Source organism: Coptis chinensis, chromosome 7 (assembly GCF_015680905.1).
Source record: "Coptis chinensis isolate HL-2020 chromosome 7, ASM1568090v1, whole genome shotgun sequence".
Lineage (NCBI taxonomy): Eukaryota > Viridiplantae > Streptophyta > Magnoliopsida > Ranunculales > Ranunculaceae > Coptis > Coptis chinensis.
In genome coordinates, this window is record NC_141462.1 from 21,396,490 (window position 1) to 21,406,515 (window position 10,026).

Sequence of the window (10,026 nt, forward strand, 5' to 3'; positions counted from 1 at the left end):
CTATAAGATGCGACTTTAAAAACCTTGTTTCAAAGGGTTTCTCGACCTGTTTAATAACAAAGGAACTGGTTTTGAAGGTTGTACAAGGCCAGTTTCAACTTACACCTAACTTGTATACTGACCCCCCTTGCCCACTATCTTATGCATGCAAACCTACAAAAAAACAAAGGAGACTCACACATGAGATGGGCCTTAAAAAGCCCATAGAGAGAGAGAGCAGACAGTGAACTATATAATAAGAGTGTAGTAGTAGGGTTTAGTTCCCTTTAATTTTTTTTAACTTTTTCTAACACAAAAAAACAGTAGCAAGAAATTTATCTGTTCACAATGTTTGAGTGAACTTGTCAATCCATTAATCTCAAAAATGGGTGAGAGTTTGATCTGCCCAACAGAAACAAACAAACCAGGAGATGTAAAAAGATCAAATGATAATAACAACAATCAAAGAAACAAGCCTTCTCCTGTTTTTAACAACATTGGTAATAATGGTCATATTCGGTTAGAGAGTTTAAATACCAATTCAAGTGACATCCAGAGAGTGAAAACTAATGGAGATTTTTTGGAACATGTTATTGACCCAGAGCTCACTTTTGGATTCACGTTTAGGAAAATTGTGAGTATTTGCATTTTTTTTGTTGCGATTGCTGGAAAGCTATATGCTTTGTATGTTTGTTGTCTCTCAACTTGCTGGCCTTCCATTTCTGTAGAAGCGTTTTGTGTTTTTCTTTCCAGTGAAATTTTTATAATTCTTGGATGAATGTGTATGTTTTACAGGGTGCTGGTTTGGAGAATCTTGGGAATACATGTTTCCTCAACTCTGTTTTGCAGTGCCTTACTTACACCGAGCCTTTCGCTGCATACATGCAGAGCGGAAAACATAACATTTCTTGTGAGTGATTCAAATGTTTCTTACTTTCTTTGTTACACATTACTTGATGCAACACTTATGCCGTTACATTCCTGGTTTTTTTGTGGGTAGAAAAGATTTTAAAATTGTCATTTTGTTAATATTGTTCGTGATGTAATTTTATTTATTTATTTATTTTTATTTTTGATTGGCAAGTCTGTTTTAAATGAGATCAGTAACTCTTCGATGCTGGTGGGGTTCGAGCCCCGGACTAAACGGTATCATCACCCAAAGGTTTTACCGACTTTGCTAGTCGGCACATGCAAAAATGTGTGGGCAAACCTGTTTTTAAAGAGATCAGTAAAGCTCAAGAGCGGGGTTCGGTATCATCACCAAAAGTTTTACCAACTAAGCGGGTTCAAAAAATGTGTGAACCCCGAACTTCCGGGTTCAACCCCGGACCTGCAGTATCATCACCCAAAGGTTTTACCAACTAAGTTAGAAGGCACTTATAAAAAAATGTGTGGGCAAGCTTGTTTTTAAAGAGATCAGTAACTCAATTGTGTGGAGCGGGGTTCGAACCCCAGACCTCTGGTATCATCACCCAAAGGTTTTACCAACTAAGCTAGAAGGCACTTATAAAAAAAATGTGTGGGCAAGCCTGTTTTTAAAGAGATCAGTAACTCAATTGTGTGTAGCGGGGTTCGAATCCCATACTTGTGGTATCATCACCCAAATATTTTACCAACTAAGCTAGAAGGCATTTACTAAAGATTTGTGGGCAAGCTTGTTTTTACTAAAAATTTAGCGGGGTTGGGCAAGTATCATCACCCAAATGTTTTTAAAGAAGACACTTTACAAAAATGAACTGGGCAAAGCCTGTTTTTAAAGAGATCAGTAACTCAATTGTGTGTAGCGGGGTTCAAGTCACAGACCTCTGATCCAAAGATTTTACCAACTAAGCTAGAAGGCACTTACGTTCGTGATGTAATTTATGTGTTCTGAAAGTGAATATCTCTTTTGTGATTTTCATACGCAGGCCAATCAATGACCAAAGACTGTTATCCCTGCTTATAAGATGTGACACTTTTCGGGATGTCCATGATTGTTTGTATGATCTTTCTGTGTGGAAAACTGTGTGTGAATCAGCTGATAAGATAATTGAAATGTTTATTCCTATAGGTTTATATTTTGTTTCAACTGTAATTTGGTATTCAAGTTTTAGTGTTGCTGTGTTTTGCAAGCCTATCACTGCTTACATTTCATTTTCACTCACTTTCACTTTCATTTTTGTGATGATTTCTTAAGGTCGCGTTGCTGGGTTTTGTGCAATGTGTGCGATTCAAAATCATGTCAGGTGTGCTCTGCAGTCAACCGGAAGAATATTAGCACCAAAGGATCTTGTGAAGAATTTGCGGTGTATCCTATTTTATAAACATGTTTGTGTTGGTAAATTAGTAATTATTACAGTACAGAACTTCGTCTTAGTGCCTTTGCAAAACAAGCTTTTGTCCGATTATAGCTTTCTATTTCTTGATGATCTCCCTCAATGATTGTTTACCTTGTGAAAATAAAACATTGTCTCCCTTAGTGATGGACTGATGGGTGAGCAAATCAATTGTCCACATGCAGTAGATATTGCTATGGTCTTTTTAAATAATGTTCATCTTACTAGGGGAGTGATGGGATCTTTTACCAAGTAATCTTCATTCTCATCAACTTCATTTCAATTGGTGTACAAATTTTTCCATTTCCCTGCTCCCAGTTCTTGTTGTCTTTGACCAAATGATCAGGCATATCTAGGAACTTCCGAAATGCTAGACAGGAGGATGCACATGAGTACATGGTTAGCTTGCTGGAATCAATGCACAAATGCTGCTTACCTTCAGGATTTCCAAGCGAATCACCTAGTGCTTATGACAAAAGCTTGGTCCATAAAATCTTTGGTGGTCGTCTCAGGAGTCAGGTAGCATTTTCATACCTTTCAGATACATTGTTGGAGCTGGGGCCTAAGTACCTTTGACCTTTCTAACTCTGCCGTTACTTTGTTAGGTCAAGTGTACGGAGTGTCTCAATGGCTCCAACAAGTATGACCCCTTCTTGGATTTAAGTCTTGAAATAGCCAAGGCAGATTCCTTGCATAAGGCACTTATGCACTTCACAGCTCTGGAGCATTTGGATGGAGGGGAGAGGGAGTACCAGTGTCAGCGTTGCAAGCAGAAAGTTAGGGCTGTTAAACAGCTTACCATTAATAAAGGCTTTACGTTCTCACAATCCATTTGAAGCGGTTTGGGTCACTTATTTTTGGCCAAAAGATTGACAAGAAAGTCGAATTTAGAACTACTTTGGACTTGAAACCCTTCTACAGTGGCAATTATGTGAGTAGGTTCTATGTTATATATGTTCCATTACTCAAATTGATTTTTATTCTACTAACAAGATACATGTGGCATTTCTTATTTATTTTAAAGACATTGTTAACTAAGTAATATGGGAAAAGATGGCGGGAATGTCTATTTTAATTCAGTTACGTAAACTAGTTTCAGTTTTCTCGTATTCTGTTTGCTGTTGTTTTTTCTTTATTTGTTTCTTCTTCTTCTTTGTAATAGTATATCTCGGCCCTAGTTTCCCTTTCTATATTAACATAAACCTCTATTATACCAATTAAAAAGAAAATCAGCTGAGAGTTTCCGTTGGGAACAAGTTGGACCTTACTGTCTGAAGGCTATTAAAAATTCAAGAGATTACCTTATACCTTTCCTTTAATGGTTTCATGCCTAAATAACGGTTTTTGGCATTGAAATGCACGGTTCGAGTGACCTTTTTGCTAAGTTACATTGACACGGACACATGTGTCCATATTCGACACGGATACGGAGTGTCTGACACGGCGAAATATCAAAAACTAAGGTATGTCACACACAATATGTGTCCATGTGTGTCCGATACGGACACGTGGATACGTATCCGACACAGATTATTTTTGAAATATGGTGTGCCCATGTAACATAGCCTTTTTGTCAGAAGAGTTAGAAATTTCCGTACATTTGGTAATTTACTGAAAATGTTTCAGTGGTTCATGAAATAGTTGATGATTGAATGGTCAATAATCATCCAGTCAGGTGATGCTTAATGACCTTGAAGATGTTTCAGGTAGTTCTGATCAAGATGTCCAGTCAAGTCTATTATCCAAAATGCCATGCTATGGGTATATTTCTATTTCTATTTTGTACTGCGCGTAAGGGATTTTATATCTCCTGCGGGTAATGAGAAGCTTAAAAAACTGCTATCTTGGGTTTCAAACAGGATATCACAACTTTTTCTTTTATAAAATAATCTTCTCCAAATATGCAGGAAGGCGATCTGAAGTACACCCTTTATGGAGTTCTAGTTCATGCTGGTTACAGTACCCATTCAGGTCATTATTACTGCTTCGTTCGCACGTCAACGGGGACGTGGTATGCTCTTGATGACAACGAGGTAAAGAAACATAAATAGTTCCCTGACATCTATGTACTCGTCAGTGATTGACTTTGATAGAGACGTTTTCATTAGTATATTCTTCTTGAGCAACTTGCAGGTCTTCCAAGTTAGTGAAAAGACTGTGTTGGAGCAGAAGGCTTATATGCTGTTTTATGTTCGTAACAGAAAAAGTCTTGCTCCAAAGAAACCAGTTAATGCTGTTCGGAAAGAAAACTCATTAGTGAAATATGTGGAGCATAAAGGGCATTCACTTTCCATCATGGGATTTAAAGAAACAATTCGAAATGACACGTTAACCAAAGGATCAAGTGCTCCAGTTTTTCCTTCCATTCTTACTAATATAGATGCATTGACTAGTGATTCAAGAAAAGAGTCTGGTTTGAAAAATTCTTCTGTCTTCACCACTAAGGGACAGCTTACAGAAGGTGCAGCCCTATCAACTGTACTGGAACCTTATTGGATGAAGTTATTAAAGGAGTTAACTATAATTTCAGTTCAGCACTCTAATGACAACCTTATTTCCAAGAGAAGGCTTGCTGAAAACAGCTTCTTCAGTTGTTGAGGTTGGTGGCACTGTGTCTGATCCTATGGATGTAGCTACTGGTGCCAAATGTGAAGCTGTACACGAGCTCAAAGAATCTAAGAAAGATTTGAATGTTCAAGTTGCCACGCTCCCTGACAGCAGTATTTCCCAAGAGTCATCTGCCACAGACATGGAACAGGAGGTAACTAAGGAAGATTTGACTGTTCCAGTTGGCACACTACCTAACTGCACTGTTTTCCCAGAACTTGTTTCTAAGAAATCTCCCATAGATCTGGAACCTGGGGTAAATGAGAAAAAGGAGAAAGATTTGAGTGTTCAAATTGCCACGCTACCTGACTGCAGTGTTTCCCAAGAGACATCTGCCATAGTCATGAAACAGGAGGTAACTAAGAAAGATTTGACTGTTCCAGTTGCCATACTTCCTAACTGCACTGTTTTACCAGAATTTGTTGCTAAGAAGTCTCCCATAGATCTGGAACCTGGGGTAAATGTGAAAGATTTAACTGTTCAAGTTGTGACACTACCTGACTGCAATTTTTCCAAAGAGACTTCTGCCACAGACATGGAACGTGAGCTATCTATGACAGGTTTGACTGTTCCAGTTGCCACTCTGCCTGACTGCAATATTTCCCAATATACACTTGCCACAGACATGGAACATGAGGTAACTAAGACAGGTTTGACTGTTCCAGTTGCCACACTACCTGACTGCAATGGATTCCAAGAATTTTCTTTTAAAAAATCTTCCACGGACATGGAACATGTGGTAAATAAGAAAGATTTGACTCTTCCAGTTTCGCCACTACCTGAATGCAGTGTTTCCCCAGAATTTGCTTCTAACTCACCAGCCACGAACATGGAACATGAGGCAAGTAAGAAATATTCGGCAGCTCCAGTTGCCACAGTACCTGACTGCAATGTTTCCCAAGAAATTTCTTGTACAACATCTGTCACAAACATGAAACAGGAGGTAATCAACTTTTTCTTGATTCTTCAGGATCTTTTTTCACATTTCTATGTCTCTGTGCTTTGTTTATCGTTTGTCTTGTTATCAGCAGAGTACCTCAGTGACTAAGGTTGTGCCAAGTGAAGCACTAAGCAAGAGGGCCAGTGAGTCTAGACCTGAGGAATTGGATCCAATGCGGTTATCATGTCAAACAGGCACTGAAGAGACAGTATGGATGATGGTCAGTGATATAGGCCCCGAGGCAAAACATTTGGTGCAGTCACCAAGCAGGTCCATTACTGAAGAAGGATTATGCATGAGTGCTTGTGACATTGGGCCTGTGGAAGTTGATTCCATACTATTATCAAGTCAATTAACTATGGAAGAATCATGCAAGAGGGTCAGTGATTTAGGACCTGGGGAAGTTGGTTCCATGTTGCCATCAAGTCAATCAGGTACTGAGGTAGCTCTGTGCAAAGGGGTAAGTGATTCAGGACCTGGGGAAGGTGCTTTGGATTTAGTAAATCAGTTAAGCACTGAAGAAGCCGTATGCAAGAGCAGTGACTTCGTACTTGGGAAAGTTGGTTCAATGCCTTTATCAAGTCAACATGGCACTGAAGATGGTCAGGTAATGACTGTTCCCCTTTTCAGGATCTTATTCTTTTGTCAATCATCAAGTTTGGTTGTAAGCGCAGAAATTTTAGATATGGTTTGGTTGTTTTCTCAGATTGGTGGTTCTTTGAAAGGGAGGAGCTCAAGTGAGCAGAAGGATTCAGAATACAGCTGTCCAAGATATGAGGAATTTCAAAATGTAGACACTTCAAGCGAGACAATTAGGTGTGACGAGAAGGAAGCAATCGATCATGTGCACCACCATATTGTGTTGAAGCCAAGGAAGGACTTGATGAAGTTTCAGGTTTCAAGTATGCATCTTAGGTCGAGCCTACTATTCAGGGCATCCATAAGTCTTCGCAGAAGAAGGAAACACAGACGGAACAGAAAGCGTGGTTTGGAGTGTGGCAAATTGACTGAGGAAGAGTTGAGTGAAGATCCAATTTCAGGTCTGAAGGCATCATCATCTCAGAAAACCAGGATGGTTGCATTTGATTCACATATCTCTCAAGGACTGCTGGAAAAGTTTGTTGCAAATGATACACACTGTACATTAGCTGCCAGGGATTCATGTGGTGAATCTCAAACAAATATGGAGGAAGAATTCACAGAGAGAAGTCGTCATAATGGTGCTGTACTTGGTAGCAGTGAATCACCAGTCAAGACATCTAGCTCAGCTTTGACGTCAAACCAATGCCGCATTAAAGAATCTGATAGCTCAGAGAGTAAGAAAAGTTCGATTCACGATATGATGAGTATGCTGACAAGAGGTTTAGAGGAATCAACTGGTAATTACCTCTCCACAAGGCCTTTCCCATTTTTTCAAATCTTATCAACTCTGCTTTAACTTTAGAGTTTAGGAGTACTATGAACTGTCCACTAATCCACTATCAAATGCACATATGGTGCATGTGCCTTGTTGACCAAAGTTCCATGTATCCTAACTAGGAAAGTCTTAAGTGAAGGTTGGGTTGTTGTGGTTGGCTAGTTTCTATTAATTGGATTTCGTGGAAATAATATGTATCTTGAGCATTCTTCAAGATTTGAAGAAACTGTACCTATTTTATTTTGTCAAGTTGGTTCAAACTTCTATTTCAGCACTGATGTATCAGTTTTAACCTGCATTTTGTTTTCTTATTAAATTGCAGTTGCGCGGTGGAGTGAGATGGAATCACAGCCTTCAGAGATTATAGGAGTGAGCAAGGCACAAAGTATCAGCATTGGTTATGTGGCAGACAAGTGGTGAGTTAGTTCTTTCAGAAGATTGGTGTTACTATTTATTGTCAGCACCACCACAACCATGTTTTTTCAACTTTGACCCATTTGAAATATCATGATCCAAATCATATTCCAATTCTTTTATGCAACTTTACTTCTTGATGTCCTTTCTTTCTGTGCATTCTTCCCCTTTCTTCATTTCCTTTTCTTAATACACATGCTGCAATATTTGCAGTGCACGATGAACTCCAAATTGGAATTCACAGTGCATTCCAAACTTTGCAGCCATCCTTCATGAATTCTTAATTTTATTCATGATCTCCTTCTGTTTTTTTCGTGTTTTATTCTTTGTGATTTCCTCTTTGTTTTTTTTTTTTTGTTTTTTTGTTCTCTGTTCCTTTGTGGTTTGCTTTAACTGGAAAAGAGGAGGGTTAGGGTTTTCGAAAAGGGTCAGAAGAGAAAGGATAGGCAAGGAAGTTAAGGGAGAAGAAGAGAAAGCAGATAGTGAAGAGAGGACGCGAAGATTATTATGAACTACATTTTGTACAACATCTAGATATAGTGGCTAATTTTAGAAGAGAAGTTTGCTTTGTGTTGTACGTTAACTTTATTCCCTTGCAAGGATCTTAAGACTTATTATCTGGGGAAAAATGTGACCTGCCAATAAAGTAAAAAAGTAAAATAATAATAATTGATCTCTTGGTGGTTACATACTTACAATAGCCAAAGATCGATTTGTCATTGCAGTTTCTAACTAAACTGAAAAAAAGAATAGTAGTGTTTTAACTAGTTTGATTTGAAGACATTGTTGTCGTATGGCTGGCAGTAAGTAGTAAGTACTCTTTCATTTGAATGGTGGCAAGAATAGTACTGACCAGAAGCTTATTATGAGCTATGAGTATTAAATTTTATGTGGCTTATAACACCAATATTTCTCTATGAGAAACGGTGAATTCAATGTTTTAGTAAATAGATATATAGAGTGCACTGTAGTGGTTTTGCACTTCTGGTTATTGCATATTTTGAGAAACTTCGGTGAAGAAGTTAGATTTAAGCAGCACGTGGAACTTAATTGCCTACCTCATTGTGAGCTTTGTACTAACTTTGTTGAAGTGTCTAAACCTTGTCAGGGACGAAGAATATGACTGTGGAAAGAGAAAAAGAGTTGGAAGCTCAAAGAAAGGGTCAGGTGGATCAAATCCTTTCCAGAAAATTGTAACCATGAAGTCCCAAGTGAAAAAGGCTAAGATGGATCAGACAAGGTCTGGAAACCGACCCTTCAGGATATGAAGCATAAAATCATTGCCGGTAGGGAGAAATTTTGGTGTTTTGCCGCTGTTATATACAAAATATTTATGTAATTGATATAGCTGTTGTCTGGAAAATGTAACGCTGAGAAGCCTCATGAGTAATTGGGTTCTCAAAGAGTCTTTTTCCTTTTGGGAGGGGAAAAGAGAGATTTGTTATCATGTATTCCTGGATTTCCATGCTTTTCTTTTCGTAAATATTTATGAGAAAATTAGCTTTTACATACCCCTGACTTTTGCTACCTCTGAAAAAATAGTAGATAGAGGTGAAAGAACATTAAAAAGGTACTATGAGCTCAGGACACCGAGACAGGCACATAGCCAAGTTCCTCGGTGAACGGTGTACTTGAGAGCAGAAGCAAGCACACAACTATGAACACCTTAGTTGACAGTTTGACACTATACTTTTAACAACTGTCATGAATCTCAAGTTATCTTATTCCTCTCCTAGGTTACTTACAACCAACATTAGTCATACATCCTAACCCATACATGATACATCACCATAAAAGATTTTGAACTTAAGGACAAAACTTGTGTTTTAAAATAACTTTCTCTGCTTCATGCATCAATCACCCATATATTTTAATAAGATTTAAGTTAGAAAATCATATCATACTCATTGATCGAATCTAAATCTAAAGCCTTAGTTTTAAGTTTCTAACTAGAACATTAATTCTAAACTCTTGACTTTTTAAAAATCAGTGGTTCTAATATTATGTTAAATTGTTAATTTATCTATAAATTTAAATTTATATAAAAATATCAATTCTATTAATATATTAGAAACTCATATATGTCAATATTATTAGTTTTAATTATCTAATAAACATTTACAACAATTTCTAATAACCTTAATTAATATCCTGCCTTATCTTCATCTAAGAAATGTGATTCATATTGCAAATTTAGATTGTTCAACGAAATCAATCAATTAATCATTGTTTGTCTAAAATCTCCACGACAAATAAAAATCCAACGACAAATCAACTTCACCCACTAATAATAGTAATCACCAAACTAAATCTCATATATACCCTTAACGTTCTACCATATTACCCACATTATC

At 37.7% G+C, this 10,026-nt stretch overlaps 1 protein-coding gene across 1 annotated transcript; it reads left to right on the forward strand.

Moving 5' to 3' along the window:
* Window positions 1–280: 280 nt before the first annotated feature.
* Window positions 281–9,181, forward strand: LOC147486585 (uncharacterized). Its single transcript, XM_086571335.1, is given in 14 exon segments — window positions 281–479; window positions 582–613; window positions 775–889; window positions 2,156–2,266; window positions 2,641–2,813; window positions 2,900–3,104; window positions 3,107–3,225; window positions 4,202–4,327; window positions 4,428–4,755; window positions 4,859–5,844; window positions 5,930–6,448; window positions 6,548–7,220; window positions 7,581–7,674; window positions 8,781–9,181. Coding segments are annotated over 14 exon segments (3,756 nt in total). The 5' UTR covers window positions 281–364; the 3' UTR covers window positions 8,941–9,181.
* The last annotated feature ends 845 nt before the right edge of the window (window positions 9,182–10,026 follow it).